This window comes from Mauremys reevesii, linkage group 3 (genome assembly GCF_016161935.1).
Source record: "Mauremys reevesii isolate NIE-2019 linkage group 3, ASM1616193v1, whole genome shotgun sequence".
NCBI classification, from domain to species: domain Eukaryota; kingdom Metazoa; phylum Chordata; order Testudines; family Geoemydidae; genus Mauremys; species Mauremys reevesii.
The window spans coordinates 152,633,296-152,660,116 of NC_052625.1; the positions used below are offsets into that span (position 1 = coordinate 152,633,296).

The 26,821-nt window shown below is 40.3% G+C and overlaps 1 protein-coding gene and 1 long non-coding RNA gene across 5 annotated transcripts in view; one reads left to right on the top strand and one right to left on the bottom strand.

Annotated features, from left to right (window-relative positions):
* KCNQ5 (potassium voltage-gated channel subfamily Q member 5) overlaps positions 1–26,821 on the bottom strand; it is a 480,883-nt gene that overhangs the window by 90,596 nt on the left and 363,466 nt on the right. For both annotated transcript variants that reach the window (XM_039530234.1, XM_039530236.1), the window contains exon 3: positions 19,922–20,048. In XM_039530234.1, the coding sequence (XP_039386168.1) occupies positions 19,922–20,048 (127 nt within the window). The remainder of the gene's footprint in view (positions 1–19,921; positions 20,049–26,821) is intronic.
* The window catches only part of LOC120400913, a 47,326-nt gene continuing 34,664 nt past the window's right edge, over positions 14,160–26,821 (top strand). For all 3 annotated transcript variants that reach the window (XR_005596156.1, XR_005596155.1, XR_005596157.1), the window contains exons 1-2: positions 14,160–14,259; positions 17,987–18,142. This is a non-coding gene — a long non-coding RNA (uncharacterized LOC120400913). The remainder of the gene's footprint in view (positions 14,260–17,986; positions 18,143–26,821) is intronic.

Below are 26,821 nucleotides of genomic sequence, written 5' to 3' on the forward strand. Positions count from 1 at the left end.
CCAACCACCATGGGCAGTAAGAAGGAACTAAGAGGGCATAGGATTGGTGGCACCTAATATACTGACGCATAAACACAGCACTCAAGGGGGCATCACAGCCAAGCCTACCGATACTGCTAAGGTATAAATCTCCAACAACTGTGCACATGGATGAGCATACACTTAGAATGGAATGGACATGAGCAAACACTCAAAGAAGATTTTTTTCGTTTACTGCCCATGACCTGTCCATGACTTTTACTAAAAATAACCGTGATTAAAACATAGCCTTAGTCATAGTAGATCACAAACTAAATATAAGTCAACAGTGCAACACTGTTTCAAAAAAAGCAAACATCATTCTGGGATATATTAGCAGGAGTTTTGTAAGCAAGACGTAAGAAATAATTCTTTTGCTTTACTCTGCACTGATTAGGCCTCAACTGGAGTAGTGTGTCCAGTTCTGGGTGCCACATTTCGGGAAACATGTGGACAAAATGGATAAAGTCCAGAGAAGAGCAACAAAATGATTAAAGGTCTAGAAAACATGACCTACGAGGGAAGATTGAAAAAAAATGGGGTTGCTTAGTCTGGAGAAGAGAAGACTGAGAGGGGGATATGCTAACAGTTTTCAAGTAAATAAAAGGTTGTTACAAGGAGGAGGGAGAAAAATTGTTTTCATTAACCTCTGAGGATAGGACAAGAAGCAACGGGCTTAAATTGCAGCAAGGGCGGTTTAGGTTGGACATTAGGAAAAAATTCCTGTCAGGGTAGTTAAGCACTGGAATAAATTGCCTAGGGAGGTTGTGGAATCTCCATGCTTGGAGATTTTTAAGAGCGGGTTAGACAAACACTTGTAAGGGATGGTCTAATTTAGTCCTGCCATGGGTGCAGGGGACTGGATTAGATGACCTCTCGAGGTCCCTTCCAGTCTTACAATTCTATGATTATGCCATCAGGAGATGGAGCAATTATACCTGCAAGACCTTATTCTTGATTGCAAGCATCTTTGCATTATTAATAGCCGACTCAAGACAGCCCTTACTTTTGCAAGCTTTTTCCAAAGTAAGATTAGATTCAAGTAGACGCTCTTCAGGGATTCATGCATTACTAGTCTTTTCCACTAATTGGTCTCTAAACATTTAATCTGATCAAATTCATAAGCACCACTGTGCTTTAAATAGCACTTTAATCTGGCTTTTGAGACACCTGACAGAATCTATGGCTTTCAGCAGTAAATCTTTGGAATAGACTACGAGTCTCTAACACAGAAACTGAAGAAGCCTATGTATCATTGCTATCTGGTAAAGCGTATAAAAAGCCTTCTGCAGCAAAACAATGAAGCAAAGAAACAAGCCATGACTAACTTGTAGTATCAGGTAGACTAGAAGATAATTCTCAAAGACTTTCATCTACATTTTAAAGGGAACTTTAAATGTGCAGTATTGGCAGGCCACTTAACTGTATCTGCTGCCTTCTAGTGGGTGGTATCAGAACTGTTTACCTAAATCTCAGGGGAAAAGTGTCTGAGAAGTGAGAAGTGTTTGAAACTGGCTAGTGGAAAGAAGACAAGGATGAAGAGACAGTGTTTCTCTTTCTCACACATACAGGATATACACGGACACTCATGAGATCAGGCAGAGGTGTAATGTATGCACTCTGGTTCCATACTCAGGAGTGGGGTGGAGGTGTGTGCTAGGTTGTGTTGCAGCAGATTCATCCTGTTTCCCACCAGAATCTGTTTACCAAAGAATTCTTGAATCTTATGACCAGTATGTTATGATTTCAAGAGGAATAAAATAAAACTTAACAAGAAATGTTAATACTGTGATGTGCATAGCTGAACTACACGGGAAAGCACAGTGCAAATATGCTGTGCTCTAAGTCGGCTTTTCATGGCTGTTTCAGACAGAATACAAAAAAGCAACCTCTCTTCTCAGAAAAGTGAGCCAGTCTGGTTTCTGTGAACTACCCATGCAGCCCCAACCAATCAGGGAACCAGACTAATATCACATGACCTTTATTATCAGTTACAAGCAACTAACCCAGTTTGAAATCTAAAAAAGTGCCGTGAAAATTTGTCACATGATTTTTGCATGAAAGAAAAGTGCACAATTTGATCAGACAACTTAAAATTTAATAAAATTACGTGCATTTTGTGGATATTCCATAACTTGAAATCAGGCAATTTTCATTGAAAAAATATTTTGTTATGAATATTTCACCCACTTTTAAATATTAAATATTTAGAATTATTGTCAACTAGTGGAGATGGTAACCTGCCTTTATCAATGATTTATACATTAATACTTCAGAGGATTAACACCTAATTATCTTTATAATCTACTTCTAAAGCATCACCCATCACACACAACATTATCTACTTTTTCAAAGCACACTGTTAAGTAGGAGAATGCGTCACAGCACAGCTTTTACAGTACAAAATTGAGGCATGCAGGGGTAAATTTTCATAGCTGTGTGCAGTGATTTAGCTGCATGACTCCATTGAAATTAATAAGAGGCACACTGTTAAATCTTCATGAATTGCTTTAAAAATTTACCACATAACATCAAACTAATGACACTCTCGGCTTGTAAATCTAATGATCAAATTGGCTCTATCAGGTGAAATGGGACATCTCCTCACTTTAATAGGAATAATCTTTAACAAAACTAAGCTTTAGTGAAATGTACCTGATGATCAGAAACACAACACTGAGATACTTAAGATGTAAGATGTGAGTTCAGTTTAAGAATGAGATTTATTGGTTTTAAGGCAAAAAGGGACCACTGTGATCATGTAGTCTGAATTAATTCCTGTTTGAGCTAGAGCATCTATTTTAGAAAAACATCCAATCTTGATGAAAAAATTGCCAGTGGTGGAGAATCCACCACAACCCTTTGTTCCAGTGGCTAATTACCCTGACTGTTAAAAATGTGCACCTTATTTCCAGTTTAACTTGGTTTTAGCTTCTATTTCCACCAATTGTTATACCTTTGTCTGCTAGACTGAAGATCCCATTATCAAATTTTTATTCCCCATGTTGGTACTTAAATTACCCCAACCTTCTCTTTGTTAAGCTAAGTACATTGAACTCCTTGACTCCTTCCCTATAAGGAGTGTTTTCCAATCTGTCAATGATTCGTGTGGCTCTTCTCTGAAACCTTGCTAATTTATCAACATCCTTCTTGATCTGGACAGAATATTCCAGTAGCACTCAGCCAATTGGAGATAATGTAACCTCCCTACTCCTATTTGATATTCCCCTGCTTATACATACAAGGATCACATTATCCCTTTTGCTCACAACATCGCACTGGGAGCTCATGTTCAGATGATTATCCACCATGAATCCCAAATCTGTTTCCCAGGATAGAGTCCCCGATTTGTATGGCCTACATTCTTTTTGCCTAAAGTCCTACTTTCCATTGCCCATATTAAAAGACATATTGCTTGCTTGAGCCCAGTTTACCAAGTGATCACTCTGCATCAGTGACCTGTCCTCTTCATATTAGCCACTCCCCCAGTCTTTGTCATCTGCAAACTTGATTTTATGTTTTCTTCCAGGTCACTGATAAAAATGTTATAGGGCCAAGAACTGTTATATTAATTTAGATGGAATATATGGGCCAAAGGTGTTAACATAACCCAGTCATTGTCCAACCTTAGTGTTAAACAAAGTCCGGGGCTTGGTATATAGAGACCTCAGCCTGCTTTGTACCATGGCAGAAACACGATTACAATCTTTAAAACCCTTTAATAAAGAGATAGAAAAGAAGGAAAAAATAGTTAAAGCATTTGAAATGTAAAGTATTAAGAAAGGCTTTTATTTTAACATTTCTTGTTTCCTTTCCCTGATCTGTTTTTTATGGTTAATTCTTAGGTAGGCAAAAAGTCAAAGGTTATTGTGACATCTTATGAATTTTCACATACTTTTAACAGTTGAGCTTAAGGTAAATTTTTAGGTCCATTTGTCACAACGTACCCCACTAGAAACTCACCTGCTCAGTGACGATTCCCCATTTCCAGTTACAGTGAGACCTATGAGTAAGCCAGTTTTTAATCCATTTAATGTGTGCCATGTTCATTTTGAACCATTCTGTTTTTTCAATCAAAATGTTGTTCAGTACTAAGTCAAATGCCGTAAAGAAGTCTAAGTCTATTACATCAACCCAACTATCTTTCTCAACCAAACCTGTAATCTCACCAAAAATGATATCAAGTTAGTTTGACAGAATCTATTTTCCAAAACTCATGTGGACTGGCATTTATTATATTGCTCTCCTTTAATTCTTTATTAATTGAGTCCCATATCAGCCATTCCATTATTTTTCCCAGGATCAAAGTCAGGCTGAAATGCCTATAATTACATGGGTCATCTGTTCAACCTTTTTAAATGGAGTGAGTGAACTTCATATTACACTGGAATAGATTATAAATAGATTAAATGTCAAGATCTATTGGATTACAAACTGATTAAGACATAAAAAAAAGAGTAAGAAAATATGACCAGCCTTCAGTATGGAAGTTGGTCAGTACTGCAATAAATGGGATTGGAGAGAGGGGAAGGGAATAAGGGATCAGGACTTTGGGCGACAGCAGCTCTGGGGAAGAGGGATGAAGGGGATGGTGTGTGAGGGAGCAGGTCTCTGAGGGGATGGGAGATCTGGGGGCACAGGTGTCATTATACATTGTAGATATATACTGTACAGAGAGAGACCCAATCGGAGGTTCCAACCATTCTTCACCCAGGACTCCCAAACCACCTATTTCTTTTGCTTAATCCACTCACCACGACTACTAAAGATTATGGGTTTAGGGTATCAGCAAGAAGCTGTGGGCTATTTTTTTGTACTGTGTGTGGGGTGTTGGGGCTGTGGATACTGGTCAGACTATTGTTGGGTGGGTGATAGGAGCCAGTGAATGCTGGGGGTGCTGGCTGGGTAGTGGGGTTTCTGGGAGATGGGTGGGTGTACTAGATATGAGGTGGTGGTTCTTGGATAGAGTTCACAGAATCATAGAATGTCAGGTTTGGAAGGGATCTCAGCAGGTCATCTAGTCCAACCCCTTGCTCAAAGCAGGACCAATTCCCAACTAAATCATCCCAGCCAGGGCTTTGTCAAGCCTGACCTTAAAAACCTCTAAGGAAGGAGATTCCACCACCTCCCTAGGTAACCCATTCCAGTGCTTCACCACCCTCCTAGTGAAAAAGTTTTCCCTTATATCCAACCTAAACCTCCCCCACTGCAACTTGAGACCATTACTCCTTGTTGGTGAAGATGCTGTGGCTGCACTGTGGGACTGGTATGGAGTGTGGGATGAGGATTGTTTTCCTCTCCTTGGTCACACAATTGTCAGTTGTAGGGCAGCACCACTTCAAGAAGCTGTGAAGACAGCTCCAGGGCCTGATGAAGTACCACTTACCTTACAAACGAGCACTGTGCTGGAGGGAAGGGTGGGAGAGAGAAGCCACTCTTCAAATGGGTGGGTCAGGGAAAAAGCAGAGAGAGCAACAGTAGAAGGAGGAGGATGGAGAGAAAAGATCATTTACTTCCTTCCCTAACCCTGAGTCCCATTTGGTTTTAGCAACCTCAGGATTTTGCTGCATTTTGTTTCTCTATTAGCGGAGTGTGACCCAGTGGGGTCTCTCTTGCATCCACCTGCCTGTCACATCACACAGGTTACGAAGCCCTGCTCTGAATGCAGTATAAAGTCTGAATGTTAGGAGAATTTTTTGAAATGCAAATAGAGGTCAGATGGGAAAAATAAGTGGTGATACTCTTCCAAGCCTCACACAGTTGACCCCACAATGAGATATCAGAGACACAGGTTATGCAGATCTTTGAAATATAACACAACCGACTTCCTCCAGAAACTCTACAATATTAACAACCTCCCTCAGAACACCATTTTTGGCACCATAGATATCACTTCCCTATACACCAACATCCTTCGCATTACTGCCTGCTTCATATATCTACAGGACAGTGGACAACACTCAGATATCCACCTCAAATACATCACCAAACTCATCCATTTCATCCTCACCCATAACATCCTTACATTCAACAACAAACACTTTGTCCAAACAATGGGAAAAGCCATAGATACTAAGGCTGGCATATTGGGGAACCATCCTCTTTATGGGCCACCTCAAAGAAGAATTTCTGGACAAATTCACCACAAAACCAATGATATACCTGAGATACATTGATGATATTTTCATCCTCTTGAAAGATGACCTAAACTCCCTCACAGATTTCCACCACAACTTCAATCATCACCACCACCCATCCAACAACCTCTCTCTAGAACACTCCCATACCAATATCAACTTCCTGGACACCATGATCAGCTTCAGCAATGGAACTCTACAGAAAACTATTTAAAAGAAGCCCATGGATCACCACACTTATCTTCACAGATCCAACAACCACCCCAAACATACCAAGAAATCTGTTATCTACAGCCAGGCACTCAGCTGTATACGCTCCAAGGAGAAAGTCTGGGATAAAAACCTTAACACACTTAAAACCACCTTCACCAAACAAGGAAAATCCATCAGACAAGTAGATCACATCATGAAATTGGCCAGCCAAATATCCAGAGAGAAACTGCTTCAGCGTGGAAAAGAACTCTCCAACCATACCCCTCTAGTTGTCACCCATCACCCCACACTGGAATCCGTAAGGGGTATTATTAAACAATTACAATACATACTCAATGGGGACCACATCCTGAAAGAAATATTTCCTAAACCTCCTCTCCTGTTCTTCAAACAACAATGTTGCCAAGCTCATGATCAGAAGGAAGCTCCCCACAGACCAGGACATACCAACTCAAAGCAGCACTGGACCCTGCCATAACAAAAGATGCAAAACCTTCAGACATATCTCCACTGCTCCCATGATCAATACCCCCAGCAACACACCTTTCAAGATCCATGGGTCTTACACATGCCTGTCTCAACATGTGGTGTATCTCATCCAATGCACTAACTGCCCAAGTAACAACTAGGCGGGTGAACAACTATGCTCTTGAATGAACTCACACAGGAAAATGATAAAAGACAAAACCACCATATCACCCTTGGGCAAATACTTTTCACAAAACAATCACTCCATATCTGACCTCTCAGTTCTTGTCCTCAAAGGAAACCTGCATAACACCTTTAAAAGACAAGCCTGGGAGCTTAAATTCGTAATCTTGTTAGACACTAAAAATCATGGACTTAGTAAAGACACTGGATTTATAGTTCATTACAACAATCTATAACCCACTAACCCTCTTTTGTCCTATGACTTCAGAGGAGTTAACTGTTCACTTCACCTTGAATGGTCTCTTACAATGTTAACTACTTATGCTAAACAATCTGTTCCATCTTGTATTTTGCTGTGACACTCTGAGTATGTTTCCTAGACCTGAAGAAAAGATCTGTGCAAGTTCAAAAGCTTGTTTCTTTCACCACCAGAAGCTGGTCCAGTTAAAGATATTATCTCACCCATCTTGTCTCTCTAATATCCTGGGACCAATAAGGCCACAGCAAACAGTCATTCCTCATGTCTCTTTCATGCTTTAAACAAAAATGTAGACATTTAAACGGTTATAATTAGGTTTCAGAGCTAACATACATTTGCAACAAATACGGTCACTGACACCTTTCTTAGACCTGTTACTTCAGCCTGCCTGCAAAATCAGATACTTATCCCTACATTATTACATTTGCTTTATATTTTTAGGGTTATTGCCACAATCATAAAGGTTAAAAAGTTATATTTTCTTACAAATTGGAGTTTAGATTCTGGAGCACAAGCTATAGCCACTAGGGAAAAGTACCAACTGGCAGAACTGCTGCAAGCTGGCCAGATTTGATCCCTAATATGTAGTATTTGTAGATAGACAGTTAATACACAAAGCATCATTTACTGGCATATAATGTTATCTAATATTGTTAAGTGTGTGATATAAATACATTTGTTGTTGTGCTACAGAATGTTTCTCCTTACTCCATTTACTATGGTGTCAGAAATGGGAGTGTGTGGCTATCCACAAACCTATTGCACTACTCTGAAGGTCAGGGTTTTAGTCACTTCAGTAATGGCTACGAACAACATTCCATTCTCTGCAGCAATGCAAATGAATGGAAACATCTGTGGAAAATGGAGCTTCTTCTGACATTGTGATCAATTATGAAGTACTTGTAAGTCTGGATTAAAAACAAGACTTGGCAATCAGATTGGCCACACTGAACATAGCAATGGGCCAGGCCTATATTTTAACTTGCCATTAACAAATTAAGGCTGGCAAGATATAACAGAAATCTTAACCACTTCTGAAAAACACATGCTATCTAAAAGAAATGAGAATGCATCTTTTCTAAATTAAAATATGTGATCAAAATGAAACAGCAATTTCAGACCAGTACTAACACAACTGCATCATCTACCCTCATGCTGAAATACCCTCTACCCTACACTACCTACCCTTGCTTACAGATTAATTTATTAGAAACAGTCTAGTCTTAGGGACAAATTAAGGATGAAGCCACAGCAGAAAACAAGCAAAATAAATAATAATAATAATCATAGCTACAAAAACTAAAAGCATCAGACAGAGTGGAAGATATACAATACACACAAGATAGCTTCAAACATCATAGGTTAAACTGAAAAAAACAAAACTGTCTGTAGGCAGAGAACAGCAAAAATGTATTTACTGGGGGTGGGGGGGATAACATGAATGAGGCAAATGCCCACCATCAGAGCCAAAGGAGATTAATGTGATTACTGACACTAAAAATAAAAATCAAGAAAGTTGCAAGGTAGTTATAGAAAGATCCTATAATATATACCAATCACATTTCTTCAAATGAGTTTGTCTATACCATCACCCACTGGGTTGGGGCTCTGAGAAAGAGCTGTTTGCACAACTAAACCTGCAAGCCTCTCTACAAATAGTTCATATAGCCAGATATCAGACTGACAATTGTCCTGTCCTGAGTGTAATAAGCTTTAACAATTGTTCTAATGTCATTCTAGAGAGACTGCACAAACTCAGGTACAGAAACTCTAAATAACAATGGCACATATGGGACCTTGCAGATAAATGGACACTGGCATGCTCATAATGGGAAATGCCACAAATTGGACTTTAACATAAACTGCCACCAGGCAGGTGCACCTTCGTCCACCAGAATCTAGTGAAAGGTTGGGCATTGCACAATTGGGGCAATACAACAGTCAGTTGCAAAAGTATATAATAATATACATCCAGCAAAGGAACCAGTGGTGGATCAAAATGTGAAGGTTTTAAGTGATTCAACACTCTGCCTGAAGCACCTCACTAGATATCACATCAAGGGGAAACATTTATCAGCAACCAATATATTTGAAGCAATTCTTTAAAAAAAAAAAAAAGAAGCAGCTAAAATGGGGCTGACAATTATTTTGAGGTAGGAGCTATTTTACTACTTTGTGGACTCCATTCAGTTGACATAGATGGCTGTGTATATTTGGCATAATCCTGCTCTAGATGAGTGACTAAAACATAAACATTAAATCCAAAAAGTTCTGTAAGGGACGGATGTTATTGTCAATAACTATTTAGGTTGGGGTATGGTCAGGGGCGGCTCTAGCAATTTCGCTGCCCCAAGCACGGCGGCACGGGGGGCGCTCTGGCGGTCGACGGTCCCACGGCTGTGGTGGACCTCCTGCAGACGTGCCTGCGGAGGGTCCGCTGGTCCCGCGGCTCCGGTGGAGCATCCGCAGGCACGCCTGTGGGAGGTCCACCCTAGCCGCGGGACCAGCGGACCCTCTGCAGGCATGCCTGCAGGAGGTCCACCGGAGCCGCCTGCCGCCCTCCCAGCAACAGGCAGAGCGCCCCCTGCAGCATGCCGCCCCAAGCACGCGCTTGGCGCGCTGGGGTCTGGAGCCGGCCCTGAGTATGGTAAATATCTTATGAATTTCAACAGAGATGATGATTGTAATCTGATAACACAGCCCAATTGAGCAGAGTATGTACATCTCAGAATGAATAAAGGAAGGTTAGAGGGAGGGAGAGGAACAGAGGCCAATTCTGTCAGCAATTTCATATACTGGACACCGCTAATAGCAGAAGGTTTAGTGCCAGCCCCTAAAAACATTTTAGCAATATTGGACATACCCTGTCTAAAAAGTGCACAAAGTGTACAGTATTCCTCAGGGCTGTTGACTATCCATCCAATTCCTATCACCTCCTCTGCAAGGTCAATGAACCTCTTGATGTGTTGAAGGCTCAGGGATGCTGCTGGGAATTCTAGCATCAAAATGTTTTCAAAGAGTTTCAAAGGTTAGTGACCAACCATCCAGCCCTAAAATATGATGGGAATGGAATCTGCAACTCAATTACAGGGTGAATATGGATGAAGGGACTCCGGACTGCTAAATGGCCAGCCTGTGGCATTTGACTTTAGGACACCTTTTCTAGCAAAGTAAAATCTATGCTCAAATGTGTAGAGAATGTCTAGCTTTGTTTCTGCATGTACCAAGTTTGACTGATATCATCTGGTATGAGAACACACACGTGGACACAGTACATAATGCTTTGGAAATGATCTTCAATAGTTTCTATTAGCTCCCAAAGGCCTTCAAAGAAAGTAATTAAAATATCACTTGGATAGACAATGCAGAAAAGGATCTCTGACATTTATCATGGACTTTCTATTGCAAACCTGTCCTCTGCTCTGTCCACTGGCTTCCCATTGAATACCTTTAAGGTGCTCAAAGGTCTGGGCCCAGCATAGGTAAAAGATCACCTAATACTCTGACCCTGGTCCTAATCCCAACAACTCCACTCCTCAGGCACAATAGAACTTTCTACCACAAGGGAAAAACTCATCTGTGCAGGAAACAGGGTTTTCTTGGAGGCCAGTCCTAGAGTGGAACAAACTTCCACAGGAGCTAACTACCACTACAAACCTCACCACCTTCCACTTAAAGTGCAAGGTGTACTTCAACTTTGCCTGCTCTAATATAAACACACAGCAGTGTGGACTTAAAAGTAATCATACCAAAACAAAATGTGATGCTGAACACACAATTTTTTCCCTTGAGAGAAAATGAGAGCGGGAGAATGAACCACATGTGACAGATGTTAATCATGTCACTTAATGCACTACTGGAAGGTGCTGAGATACTATGGTGATGAGGCTGCTATAAGAACATACACAGAGCAGAATCAGAACACCAAACTACTGAGATCTCAGCTCATGCCAAAAAGATGTAACCAGGAACTGGAGTGTATCAACCAAGCAGATTTCCTTTGAATGGTGGGTAAGTAGCTTCTAAAAATAGAGGACCAGACTTTGTCATCCTTACTCACAGTAGGCAGTACCTTAGTCTGCCAGTAGGCCTGTTACCCGCTGAGTAGGTAACTGCTTCACATGTTCCAAACAATTGTTTTGTCAGGACTGCCAGACATGACACTAAACATTTGTGAAAAAAGCCATACAGGGTTTGGGACCTATTTACCTTAAAAAAAAATCACTCTTCCTCTGCCCTTCACTGTGCCAACTGAGATCATCTGAGGCACTTTCACTAACAGTCACTAAGGGACAAATCCTGTTCATCTTGCTCAAGTGAGTAATCTGGTTGGCTATAACTAGACTACTCTCTGGAGTAAGGTGAGCAGGGTTTGGCTCTGAATGTGTTTGCTTAAAGTTTATAACAGGGCATTTTTAGCAGATGGCCCCCAACTGTGAAGCTTGATCCTTCCAGACCTCAACTTTGCCAACCTTTAGAATGTAATGCAAGGCACATCTCTTTGGTCAAGCATATACTTAACTATGACCATAATTAGGCTATTTATAGTTCAGGGGGTACAGGAAAGGGGTTATTTATGCTATTTATTGAGGGCAGTAGATTTACTGTCTAGTTGCGTTTAATCTACGTAATGTGTCTAAATACTATGGTGATGGGCACATATCATTTCATAAATAAATTAAACCCCCAAATGACCTTGCAACAACCTAGATGTAGAGTTGTTTATAGTGGGCTGACAAAAATATCCTGTGATGGTAATTACTACTTTGATTAATGAGAAATAGATCCTGTAACACATGATAGCTGCTGCTATCACTGAATGCTCCAAAGCAAGGTTTGCCAAGCATGACATACAAGAGACTGATTATGGAGAATGGACTTAAGTTTCCCTGTTGGGAATTTGCACAGTTAAAACATCAGCAGAATTTGAACTTGTATAACTTTCATCGTACTACAGCTAGTCTAGTGATAAAGTAGGAGCAGCTGTAAGGAAACTACTAATGGACTAACAGAGATGCATGAAAAGCATTACTGGACTGGATAAATACACCATCGGAAAGCATGGACAGCTTCCCTGCACTGGAAACATCTTATATCACTAGAGACGGGTATGACATACCAGGGTACAGTCCAGACCAGTCGGGAGCTGTGTCACCCCTGCCCTGCAACCCTGAGTGCCTTACAATGCTTTGCTGAAGGAGCTCCAGCCTGGGCCACTCATAAACAGCCTTTCAGAAAGCAAGTGATTCCCTGAGTGTCCATGTGTAACTGCCAGCCAGACTTGGGTTACACTCTAGCTCCCACCAGCCTTGGTTATACTGGAGGGTGACCCCAACACACCTCTGTCTCAGATTTCCCCGCAGAAACATATGCCCTGTACTGCCCAGCCCTCTCCTGGACAGTCCACATATATTAAGTCCATTATTCCTTTAGCAAAATAATATGTCATTTTATTTCTCAAATAGTTGTTCAGACACTTCAATTTAAACACACCGGATTAGATAAAACAGTAAAGCAAGTTAACTACAAAAAGATTTTAAGTGAGTATAAGTAATGAGGCATAAAATCAGAAATGGTTACAAGAAAAATAAAGATAAAACATTGACTATTGTCTAACTTAAACTATATTGGATTCAAGCAAAGTTTCTCACCAGATGCTTCATCAGATTATTGACCAAACTCTCAGGTCAGGACCCCTTCCCCCAGAGTCCAGTGCCTGCTTTCTTTGTCTCTTTGGGTGTGGTGAATGCGATAGGCAGGGGGGAGGGGTGTCCCCTGGGGTGTTTGTCCCTCCTTTTTATAGTTTCATTCCCCCTTTGAAATACATTTCCAGCTAAAACCCTGGAGATTAAGAGTCTATGGGAAGGATATTCCCTGCTGTTTTCTTCACCTGTTTGAACTCCCTTTGTCTTCCCTTCCTGCTTGATGCCTCTGTTTAATGCTTAAATGCAAATTAAGCAGAGCACACATCCCTTTGATTAGGACAGCCCTGTTTGCCTTCTGTTGGGGCAGGGCTGTGGGGTTTGGAACATACACCATACCGGGGGTCTTATAACTTCACATACAATGTTGACACACATATTTTAATCAGGACAATACTGACCAGCAAATTATGAGTTTTGAAATGATACCTTACAAGGCATCCTTTGTATAAAGATTATTACAATGGTGTGTAGAGTGTGAATATGGGGGTATATTCTGTCACAATGGGCTCAAACCAAAACTCTAGGTCAAAACATTCCCAAACAAGGGGCTGAAAACCCAGATTCAAATCTGGACTTTGCAGATGGTTGGGGCAGTCAGATTCAATGGAAAACTCTACTGCCCCAACCATAGTTTCGTAAGAACTACTGAGGAACAACTGTCCTTCAAGGCAGAGCTAGATAGATCACACACTGCAACTCCAGGTTCAGGGGCTGTTAGAGACACTGGTGACTGCTGGGGAGGAAACTCAGTGGCTAGTGACCCATAGTTGATGCAAAGGATGCCAGAATATAATTATCTTGCCAGTTGCACAATTCCCTGGCTCTGACCATCAGTAGAAAGAAGACACCTTGCGAACTGAGAGAGTAGTAAGATAGACTACAAACTTAAAAACTTTATTGGTAACCAACTAAAAGCCTGAAACTATCACTTCAGCTTTAGAAGGAGCACTATAATGAGAGTTCTGTACAAAAGTTTTATGAGAGTATACCCTGTATTTGTAGATAGTCAGTTAATATGAACAGCACACCTACTGACATATACATTAAGTATTGCTTTTGTGTATGCAAGTTCAAGAATTACATTTTCTCTCTGCTCTATGAAACAATTTACTGAGAGATGGTGGTGACATCATAATAAAGCACATAAGCAAAATTCTTAACTAGAACCTAATGATAAGTTTATTAGTGCTGTCTTTTATGCATGGCCTTGATTAATTTTCTACAAGATCTAACATGGAGCAGTTTTCCAGCTACTTCAGCCTGTAATAAGACCCAGGTAAAGCAGAAGATGGTAATTCTCACAGGACAGACTTCTCAGGGTCTGAGAAAGGAAGGAGATGAGGGACTACTGCTGAACACCCTTCCCTGAGTTATCTGATCAATATGGATTGGATGCAGAGTAAAAAGAAACAAGGAGAAAGATGTTTGGCTGAGGTAGTCAGCTCTTTGCTGTCTTCTCATGCTACAAGAAGCCCCTTTTCAGTAACCAGTTCATTCTGATCACAAACACAGTGAGTTGTGGCACACTGCCGGCAACTGCAGACATACTTCAGCAGATTTGGGAAATCAGGACAAACACCAAACCAAAGTGGGAGCTGATCTAGATAGCTTGTATGTTTGCTACTGGTGCATCCATCGGACCATTAATACTTTACTGGTACCTCTGGTAGAAGGAGCATTGCAGGATTTAAAGGATAAATAATGTCCTTACAAAATTATCCATTGATCAGATTGTAGCTTCTCTAGGTAGGAGAGGGTGGTATTTCATGGGACTAGGCACACTGGAAGGCCAAAAAATGAAGGAAAACTGGCAGGAACTCAAGAAGTTTGGGAAATTTTACAAGGCAGATCTCTGAGTTTGGCCATAAGTTTAGGTGATTAATTTCCTGTTCTTCACTCCATGTATCAAGTGATATATGTGGCTATGGTTACTCTGTGATGGAACACACAATTTTCATACCTCAAACTCAGAAGCAAATGACCACAAACACTGGAGACAGATTCTAAGAGCAGTGATGACTAGACCAATAATTAAAACACCCCAGTATCAGAGCGGATGTATAGTCATGTGTTTCTGTAAGATGTCCATGAAAGTTCTTTAAAAATAATAATAGTGTCCTCTTCCTGGGCAGTGTCCCTTCCTTTGCTCTTTCCAGACCTGGGTGATTTCATCGGCTGTCATGGCTTCAGCTATCATCTTTATACTCATGAGTCATAAATCCATCCCTCTAGTTTGTCTCTGAAGCTGCCTAGATGTCCCAGCTCCACCTGAAACAGAACCCCAAGTCCTCCTCTCTCCATCACAATGGATAACTATAAGAGATGGGCAAATAATTGATTTTTCAATCACCAAGCTAAAGAGTTGTTCTCACGCTCTGTCTTTGGCCTTATGAATTTTTGTGTGTTTATTCAAATTAGAACATCTGCAACAGGAGAGACTGAATGCAGACTAGCCTTTACCCTGGTGGTTAGGGCACTGCCTTGAGGGGTGGAGGCTGAGTTCAAGTCTCTGCTCTAATATGTACTCAAAGTGAAGAGACTCAGAGAGACTGAGTGCAACCCCCACAGAATACCCTATAGGCTAGTGGTGGGGATGCGCATATGGGAGAAGCAGATCTGTGTTCAAGTTCTTGTTCCAGAATGGGGATTCAAACCCTGGCTCTTCCACATCACTGTGCTAAAGGTTATAGGGAGGGATGGGGATGCTCACACTCTGAATCTGGCCCTGGAAAAGTTTTTCCCAGATGAAATTTATAGGATCAAATTTACAAATAGTTTTGGGTTGACTGAAACCGCGTTTTTCAACAAGTAAACTATTTTTCCAAAAAACATTTCGCCCAGCTCTAATAACTACATCATCCTTCCCTATGCTAGCTACAAAGCCAATGCCTTTTTAAAGGAAGAAGCGTACTTTTGCCATTCAAGTGCACTTTTTGTTTTGGGATGTCAATGAATTGTCTAACAGAACTGATAGTTTCTTGCTATTATTCTTATTTCTTTTTTAAAATATTGCAATAGTACCTAGGAGCCCCAGTCATGGACAAGACTCTATTGTGCTAGATGCTGCACAAACACAGATTTGTTCCTATTGACTTTTAATGAAAATTATGTAATTTTGCAGTGGCTCAGATTTTTCTGTTTTGTGGCACTGCAACATCCTAGGGTAAATGTGTCCTAGATATGCTCACATCTTGAATACTGCATGCACATCTGGTTGCCCCATCTCAAAAAAGATATCCTGGAATTGAAAAAGGTACAGAAAAGGGCAACAAAAATTATCTACAGCACTACATGGCAACATTAATTTGCAGTGCTGAAATTCCATCTTCAAATTGATATGCCTAGTACATGGGTCAGCACTTGTGTGCTCTGTGGATGAGATGTGCTGGTCAAGTAGTAATTAGGTAAAATAAGGGATAGCAGGCAGCTTTCAATCTAACACAAAATGCACAGCCAGGATGAATAGCACAATTCTATTTCCGATTTCCTCTGAGACAGCAAGTAGGGTGCAAAGCTGGCCAACATGTACTGATGTATCTTTTCTTACCAAGGAGCACACAGAGTTGTTTGTAAACTAACTTGTCAGACTTACTGACATCATAGGCTTATTATTGAAGTATTGGACTTACCCACTGATAGGTCATCAGTGAAAGCTGAAAAAAACAAAGGCTCTCTGAACTTGACCTTTTTGTAATCCGAACATTTATTTCCATCTCTTAGGCCACTGACCTAAGTAATTGTGTTTGACTGCAAAAGTAGTTAGATCTGCTGAGGATATACGGGCAAGTTAAATTAAGGGCAAACAGACCATGGCTGTAAAGATATCACTATTACATTGAAATGGGAAGTAGAATGAATAAACTGTAAATAAGGATTGAATAACAAAAAGCCAAATCTGGTCATGGGGTTTTAGAGGAACTCTGCATTGACTTTAATGGGGAGTTCAGCTTATAAAGCTGTATGAATCAACACAATTAGTAGACCTATTTAAAAAAAATAGAAAAGAATTCTAGTTTTCAAGTGATCCAAAAAGTAAAAATAAAATAACCCATAAAGGAAAATTGCTAAGTATTTAGAGCAATACTGTCAAATAGTTTAGGCCCAACATTTAGAGTCCCCCCAGGAAAAACATTTTACAAATGCTAACAAATAGAAAGGTATTCATTACGTTTTTTTCCATTAGTTCATTTTTTAAATGCTGCAGCATGAAGCACGAGAATACTACAGACCATGAGAAACAGCAGAGACAAGAACAAATGGGGCCAGTTTAATAGTTAGAAACAAGTGAAGAGCAAGAAACAACCAGTGAAAACAGTGAAAAGTCTATAACAATTGCTTAAATTATGGTTTAGATTGTGACCTAGCCCCACGCAATGGCATCTATGTTGTAGTGTTGCTCCTAGAATGGCCCAGAAGGGAGACTGACTGCCAGAGTGTGCTCCCCGATATGCTGGTGTAGATACACTGCTGGGGGTTGGAGTCAAAGCTATATTCACTCCTCACTCCTTCCTGCTCTTTGGCACACAGGGGGGACACAGCAGCACTGTGGATCATGCTACCCACCAGGTACTGGAAGCTGCGTTATGGTGCCTGGCTACATGGGGTGCTTTATACTCACCTTGCTCTCTTGGGTTAGTGCCCAGAACGGGCCATGATCTGGCCTTCTTTAATTATCAACAGGTTCATAAGTAACACAGGTTTGGATATATAACTTTGAGCATGACTGTGTCCCTTAACTAACTTCCTTTATGCAAGGAATTAACACCTCCAAAATGAAGTTAGTTAGCAGCAAAGGACTTGCACACAGTAGGAGGAAAGAAAACTGAAGATAAACTGAAGCTAGATTGCACAAATTGTGGTTATGTCCAAACAAAGAGTTCTAGGACAGCAGCAAGTAATCTGGGATGTTACATGTTTCTGTTATTTAAATGTTTGACTTATTTTATGGTTAATAAACCACCTGTGCTGAACTGTCTGGTTCTGTTGTCTTGAATTATGTACAGTAGAACCTTGGAGTCATATGGCTGAATGGAGGAGAGGGAATGTCTGAGGGGCTGGCTTCCCCAATGAAGTCTGCCTGGGGAAGACAAGAGAGAGTGGAGTTTCTACACACAAGTCCCTTCTGTCTCCTCTTCAGCCAGTTGGCCTTGGGGAAACAGGTAACTTCCTCTCTCTACTTTCCTCTTTAGCAAACTGTGCAGTAAACCTCAGGGGACATGTTGTTCTCTAAGGTCACAATAGATCTGGCTAACCATGGTTTGGATATGGGACTCAAAGTTCTACTGTATTTATTGGAAAAACAGCTCCTACAATTGATAATTACAGGAATTACCATAAAGTGCTTAATAATTACGTTTTTATAGATGATACACCTCTGAGTAATGCAAAATGGTAGAAACCCACTGTGACCTTCTCTATACGCTCCCAATCAACCTTTACCTGACACACCCACACTTATCTTGGATAGTGTACTTGTAAGGAACCTGCAGCATGGCTAATATTGGCTGCTTTCGCATTCTAAACATCACAGCTTCAACAAAAGTGATTCTTTTGGGAACATAAGAACATAAGAACATAAGAAAGGCCGTACCGGGTCAGACCAAAGGTCCATCTAGCCCAGTATCTGTCTACCGACAGTGGCCAATGCCAGGTGCCCCTGAGGGAGTGAACCTAACAGGCAATGATCAAATGATCTCTCTCCTGCCATCCATCTCCATCCTCTGATGAACAGAGGCTAGGGACACCATTCTTACCCATCCTGGCTAATAGCCATTTATGGACTTAGCCACCATGAATTTATCCAGTCCCCTTTTAAACATTGTTATAGTCCTAGCCTTCACAACCTCCTCAGGTAAGGAGTTCCACAAGTTGACTGTGCGCTGCGTGAAGAAGAACTTCCTTTTATTTGTTTTAAACCTGCTGCCTATTAATTTCATTTGGTGACCCCTAGTTCTTGTATTATGTGAATAAGTAAATAACTTTTCCTTATCCACTTTCTCAACATCACTCATGATTTTATATACCTCTATCATGTCCCCCCTTAGTCTTCTCTCTTCTCTCTTCCAAACTGAAGAGTCCTAGCCTCTTTAATCTTTCCTCATATGGGACCCTCTCTAAACCCCTAATCATTTTAGTTGCTCTTTTCTGAACCTTTTCTAGTGCTAGAATATCTTTTTTGAGGTGAGGAGACCACATCTGTACACAGTATTCGAGATGTGGGCGTACCATGGATTTATATAAGGGCAATAATATATTCTCAGTCTTATTCTCTATCCCCTTTTTAATGATTCCTAACATCCTGTTTGCTTTTTTGACCGCCTCTGCACACTGCGTGGACATCTTCAGAGAACTATCCACGATAACTCCAAGATCTTTTTCCTGACTCGTTGTAGCTAAATTAGCCCCCATCATGTTGTATGTATAGTTGGGGTTATTTTTTCCAATGTGCATTACTTTACATTTATCCACATTAAATTTCATTTGGGAAGGTTTTGAGAACTCCACCAACTCATATTTCCCTCATTACAGCCCCTGCAACTGATGGTGAGATTATTTGCTATTTGCATTGGGGCCTTTGGGTGCTACTGCAATTAGGTTAGGGACCCCTGGTGTCTGGTCCTGTACAAACACAGGCAGGTATGTCTCCTGCCCCTAAGAGTTTATAATCTAATTTAAATGAGATGCAACAAGTGAGTGCAGATAGCAACTGGAGAGAACAGGGAGGTCAGAGGGTGAGGGTAATGAAGCCAAGATCCTGCTGTTACACAGGTTCACTATTGCACCAACTTGTTGGTTCCAAATCAGACATTTTTTAAAGAATTACAGTAAAATCAAGTAAATAAACTGAATCTGCTATGATGTGTACAAGAAATCAGCCAACCTGTGATGGCTAGGTTGTAACTTTTGGAATTTACATTGAAATTAATTGGGAAACTCACCTATTACACAGAATGGTTTCCTCGCAAATCGCAATCTTCCTTGCCATCCTCGGTAGCGACAACAGCAGCCAGCTGACCAGATGCGAATGATATATTCGAAACCAAACACAACAATCATGACAAACTCCTGCAAAGGGGAAATAAGAGACATGACTGTTGCAGGCTCCAGAAACAAAATAGCAAGAAATACTTGACAATTATGCCTGGCGAATCAATTCATCTAATGCAACTGTATTCCTTTTCCTGAATCAAACCTAACCGGCTCTATATGGCATCAAAATCTAGGACTTGCACATCCATACAGTAAATACAAACACCCATAAGTTTCCCTATTAAGGGCACAATCCTGATCTGTGCATCACAAAATATCTTCTAAAGTCAGCTATTTAATGTGAAAGAATTAAGTGTCCAGTCAATGGCAAAACTCTCAGGGACTTTCAAAGTTCCACAATCAGGCCCGAGGTGATTTTACAAGTTACCCAATCATATACATATTCAAAACTGGGCTCTTATTTTGAAAGCTTAGTATTCTGGCAGGCACATTCTCATTTTACTCCATGGTAATGATATGCATGTGAAATAATTTAGGCCACACATAGGAATTCAGGAAACAAAGTTTTATTCTGTACCAGTCTGAGATAAAACCCCCACGTGCTCATCTGGTGCAGCATGTGTTAGCAGTATTGTCCTGCTGATTTAGGGCTGGTTCCTGCTCTCATTAAAGTCAGGTAAGGGAAGTGACCATAACTGGCCAATGGCATACACAGTTTGTGTCCCAGTAAATGCATGTGCAAATTGTGTGTAAGTTTTCCACATACAACTGTGTGTGTAAAACCTTTGAAAATCTGGCCTTGCTTTTTTTACTTTCAAGATAAAATTGTCTTTCAATTGTCTACCCATTTCAAAAGTTTCAGCCTATATTTGCAGCACATAGGGCAGGCCAGATTCTGCTTTCAGTTCCACCAGTGAAGTCAGTGGAGTTGCAGCAGTTTAACTAAGTAGAATTTGGCCCACTATTTCTTAAAGTGATCTGAATTCAAAGATATTAAAGGCATTCAAAGGCATTAAATTCAGGCCTGGTACTATAATCTTCATTTAGATTTACTCCCAAAATGTCATTGATATGGTATACTGGTTTAAAAATGATTAAATGAGAGTTTGGTTAACTTGCAAAGGGAAGAGAAAAGTACTTGAAGGAACTTATTAAGCAGTTTATCAAAAAATGAAGGATGAAAGTTATTTGGCAGGTGAAAACATTTCTCTGTTCAGAATAAAGCTGTTCTATGTCAACCAATTGATTTGTTATCCTTACAGGATGAGGACTAGTATGGTACCAGTAAGCAAGCATTACAAATAAATTAAACAGATGAATATTTGCAGGAAAAGGGTTGACCCACCTTTGATTTTTTTCCAGTAAATCATTCATATGTTGTTGTTTTTACACAGTAAGAGCCTAACACTCCCGAAAGCAAGTCAGTTGCAGACAGCACCTATGGTTAACTCAGGGACTTATTTACATGAACTAATGGCATAAATAGTTTTGTGGTGTGTAGTAATGCCCACTTAACTTATAATTAATGGCCTTATATTAATATATTCTGTATTGTGTTTGCCTATCCTTGTGTACAGCTTTTTCCAAACATGCAATTCCTTCTTAAATTGATGTGTCAGCTCGATTTAAATTTATTACATTTATTAAACTGTACTTACAAGCCCCTTGGAAGTTTCCTTTTTCACCTTTGTAAATCTTTGTATTTAAATTAATAAATGACATATAAACCTAAGATGAGAGCACCTTAATCATAACACAGTAACAGAAAAGGCCTAACACTGATTTGTTTAAAAAAAATCCAAAGAACAATTAATATGATAGGTTAGTGAAGTTTTTAATTACACTATTTCAGCAAGCCCTAAGGTAATTCCATGGACAGAATTACTGCACAGTACTCCAGAGTATTTATGTTCCTTATTCATTTTCTTGCTTAATCAAGTCATTAACTATATTGCAAAATACTTCCTTTTTGTAGTAATTCCCAACAGTGGTTTAGTATGTGGCACATTTCCTGTAGGTCAATTCCATGTAGGCCAAGAATGAAAAAAGGAAATACAATCTGGTTGGAAAAATTAGAGAAATGGTATTTTAGTTATTTAGCTACCACTTTTATGTTGTAAATGGCTAAATCTGGCTTACATGTGGTCAGATGAGGTTTCCGACTTTTTGTGTGTTCATGGAAGGGATCTAGGTTAATTTACGCTTGATTCCATTTGTGAAGTTTACTTTTTCTTTGGGAGTGGTGGAAGGAGGGGCACATGGCAGATCTCCAGTCATTGTCTTGATTCCCTTTAAAATCTCTTGCTTGTTAAAATCTAGTCACATTTTGAATTAATTACTACAAAACCAGTTTGTATGGCAAACTGGGAACGCATATGCATGGAAAGCACACTGAAACTGTCATAATCTCTTCATCCCATGTACTGAATCTGATTCATACACATAGAAATATGCTCTCCTTAATGGTCCAGGCCCCACTAATGCTTCTGAGCTAGAATAGGTAAGAATGAAATTCATTCATGAATACCATATGGAAGTATTATTTTACAGCGTTAACCATTTGACTGAAACTCATAGCATATACTGCTGATATAATGAACGAGGTAAAGTGTACTGAACTTTATGTAACATCACACTGGTGCCTGTTACTGCCTGTTTTGTTTAGAGTTCATTTCCAATATTACCATTAGGAATGACTGTTCTCAGTGTTTTCATAGCTATAGTAAGTGTGTCTGGGGTGGGGGGGGGAGGGAGAGACATTGTGTGTTGAAATCTTGAATGTGATTCAAGGTGTCCTGTGGTACAAGGTCTTTTCTGTCAGAAGGCACAATTTCTCTCTTTCACACACACATTTTGAAGAAAAAAATCCATTTGGGCATATTTAAGTCAAGGGAGTAAAAGAGATAAAGAATTTGCTTTCAGACATTATTCGCAAGAGTATGAATTCTTTTAGACCAGATACATAGATTGAAATGTCTCAGTTTTATTCTGCGAGACATCACCATTTCTAGCAGTACTGCCTATTTAAGTATAGAGATTCTCCCTCAAGCCAGCAGAATTTTTAACAAATAAAATAAATTTTAAGTGCAATCACTTGGCAAATGATCCTATTACCTTGCACGGGTATGCAGGATCAGGTCTCCAGTGGGCATTGCTGTAGCTAAGTAAATGGAAGAGTCATATTTTTCAACTTATATTTCTATATGATTTTTTTTTAAATTAATCATTTAAAGGGTATAAGAAACTCATAGGTCATAAGCTACACTTGAATAAATTTGAAATTCTGTCTTAGACCACAAGACAGGAAAATCAGAGTCAAGAATGAAACCCAGTGCTTGTACCAGGAGATTGGTCCTGCTTTGAGCAGGGGGTTAGACTAGATGACCTCCTGAGGTCCCTTCTATGATTATCTATGATTCTATGACCAGTTATTACAGCTGGCACGAGCTACTACTGTTAGATGCCTCAAACCACTGGAAGACTTTAAATGCTACAGGTACTTCAATACCAAAGGAGCAACTGAGGGAATTGGAGATAGAATTTTACTTTTCCCTTTCCATTTTCTGTCCTACTGAGGCAGGAATTCTGGGACCCAGTTACATTGTCCTTACTCCTCCCAAACCATTGACTTTAATGGTACTTTTGGCACGAGTGAGCAGGATCAGACTCATATGGATACTTTACTAAATGTTTTTTGTGTGTGGCTGCTCACCTACTTAGACACCATTCACCTGATTCTGATGTTCCTTACACCAGTGTGAGCGTAGATTAACTTCCCTGAGCTCAATGGAGCCACTACTGTGTAAAACAAATCAAATTTAGGATTTTTATTTTATATATGAAGGCGGGTGAAGCTATGAGCCTACAGAAAATTCCTATTTACTACTAAAATGAGAACAAAATTCAGACTTTTAAATACTTTGAATATTGTTGATTTTTTGTTTTGTCCCTCAGTGATGGAAACACAAGGACCAAACATAACTGGAAATACACCTAACAATTTGGACAGTTATTGGATTCCTTATAGTGACTTCCTATAATTTTAAAAGGCATTGTAAATATGTCATTCTAAGCAACACACACACACACACACACACACACACACACACACACACACACACACACACACACACACAAAGTAAATCCGAATAAAACCTCATTGTTCTCTAATCTGGCCTCCTTAAGGAACTCATCAGGGCAGACTGCACCCGTGACTACATATATACTACAAACTGAAGCCTTTTGTAGAAGGGGGTGAGTAACCAAGCCCAAGTTTTCCCCATAATTGATAAAACAGATTGTTTGTTTGATTTGGGTGGGAAAAAAGTTTTCACTACTTCCTGGAGTGCTATAAATTCTGCTCAACAGGACACAATAGTATCAGCTCCATCTGAACTGACTTTTTTTGCATTCAAAATTCCCATTAACATCAGCAGGAGATAAGCATGTGTGTTTCAGTCTTGCAGCCCTTGCGCATATATAATGTATCTGATCTATGCCCCAGGAAAGCAGATCAAATATGAAATTAACAAAAGGTTATATAGGGCTCCAATGAACTGGGCTGATAATTAATGAAATCAAACAGGGTGAGCAAAATCCAGATATTGTTAGTGCTTTTTGTTTGTTTTTGTCTGTCTAATTAGGATTCAAACTGTAGTTAGTTGTTAAATTAGCATGCTTCTCAGATGCTTTTCTGTGATAAATTTCTCTTAATATAACATTCAAATGGCTAAAAACTATTTCAGTTTCCGCATTAATTAATATAATTATTCATTAAAACTCTAAATAACCTTTGGTTAATTTGCTGCATACCTGCTGTGGCCATCAGGTTCCCTTGGCTCCAGACCATTATTTTACAGAATCAGATGGTATTTAAGTAAAGAAAAAATGCTGATATTGTAAATTCTGCGTTATTTTTCCCAGTCATAAGAGAGTCATGGTTAATTAGTTATACTGGCTATTGCATACAAGAGATTTGCATACAAAACCATAGCTCTTCTCTTATTTTACTTATATTTTTTGTACTTAAAATAACATTTCATAATATTATGTAGAGCACTAAACTATGACATGGTCTGCAATGGGGCTTCTAATGGGTATAGGTAATAAGGTAATAATTGGAGATATCCCATCTCCTAGAACTGGAAGGGACCTTGAAAGGTCATTGAGTCCAGCCCCCTGCCTTCACTAGCAGGACCAATTTTTGCCCCAGATCCCTAAGTGGCCTCCTCAAGGATTGAACTCACAACCCTGGGTTTAGCAGGCCAATGCTCAAACCACTGAACTATCCCTCCCCCCTAAAGGGAGGCCCTGTTCATTGTGACAGGGTCAGGCCAGATGGCTACAAGAGAGTGGTTGAAGGTAGATACATTAGCTCCAGGTTAAGCAGGTCCCTTGTCCATGGGTAAGATAACAGGAACTATTCCAGAACACTCAGGAACATTCTAGAACTAATTAAGGCAGATAGGCAAATTAGGACACTTGTAGCCAATTGGGAAGTTACTAGAATTAATTAAGGCTAATCAGGACACCTGGTATCAAAAGGCTCTCACTCCAGTTAGTGAGGTGTGCGCAAGGAGCTGAAAGTGAGAGGGTGTGCTGCTGGAGGACTGAGTGTTAACAGACATCAGGAGGAAGGTCCTGTGGTGAGGACAAAGAAGGTGTTGGGAGGAGGCCATGGGGAAGTAGCCCAGAGAGTTGTAGCTGTCGCGCAGCTGTACCAGGAGGCACTCTAGACAGCTGCAATCCACATGGCCCTGGGCTGGAACCTGGGGTAGAGGGCGGGCCTGGGTTCCCCCCAAAACCTCCCAACTCCTGATCCAACACAGGAAGATCTCTGAGGCTAGCAAAATCTGCCAATAAGTTCAGGACCCACCAAGTTAGAGGAGGAACTTTGTCACACAGTACAGAGCTCATTATAGATTGGGGTCTCTATGCCAACGGCTAATATTTCCAGGAACTCAGAAAGTGAAACAGAATTTATCAAAATAGTCCTAAAAATAAGCTTTAATATAAGCTTCAGATAAAACCAGCATCTCTATATTATTGGAAACACATAGAACCAGATTCTCAGTTGGTGTAAATCAGCTTAACTCCAATAGGTCAGATGGACCTATGCCAATTTACACCACCTCTGGTCCAGAAAGCCTTGAAAACAAATTTATTTATTATTTTCAAGCTACCAGAAAAAGAAACAACAAAAATTTTCTCACATCTTCGATTACCGCTGACTTTGCATCAGCTTCTGCAATTTCAGTTTGGTAACCTATAAAACTTCTATGACACATAAATGGCATCATCCAAATAATAATGTCTAGGTGCTACTGTAATGCAAATAAAATAATATTTGATTTATGATTCACAGTTTACTGGAAATTAAAATGTTTGCTCATTTGATCAAAAGAAGAACATAACAGTTTATCTTGGTTCTAGGACCATGCCCTCCACCCCTTGCCAGGTAAAATTCTAGCAGTGGTTCTCAAACTGTGGGTCAGGATCCCAAAGTGGGTTGTGACCCCGCTTTAATGGGGTCACCAGGGCTGGCTTAGACTTGCTGGGGCCTGGGGCCAAAGCCCAAGGGCAGCAAGCTCAGGTTACAGGCCCCCTGCCTGGGGCTGAAGCCCTTGGGCTTGGGCTTTGCCCCCTTGCACCCGGGGCAGCGGGGCTTGGGCGGGCCCAGGCTTCAGTCCCCACTCCTGGGGTCCTGTAGTCATTTTTATTGTCAGAAGGGGAGGGGGGGTGCGGTGCAATGAAGTTTGCAACCCCCTGCACTACTGATTCCTGAGGGATGAGTACAGGACTGGGTCCTACAATTAATAGTTCTTGTTTTCAGAATGACGTAAAATTGA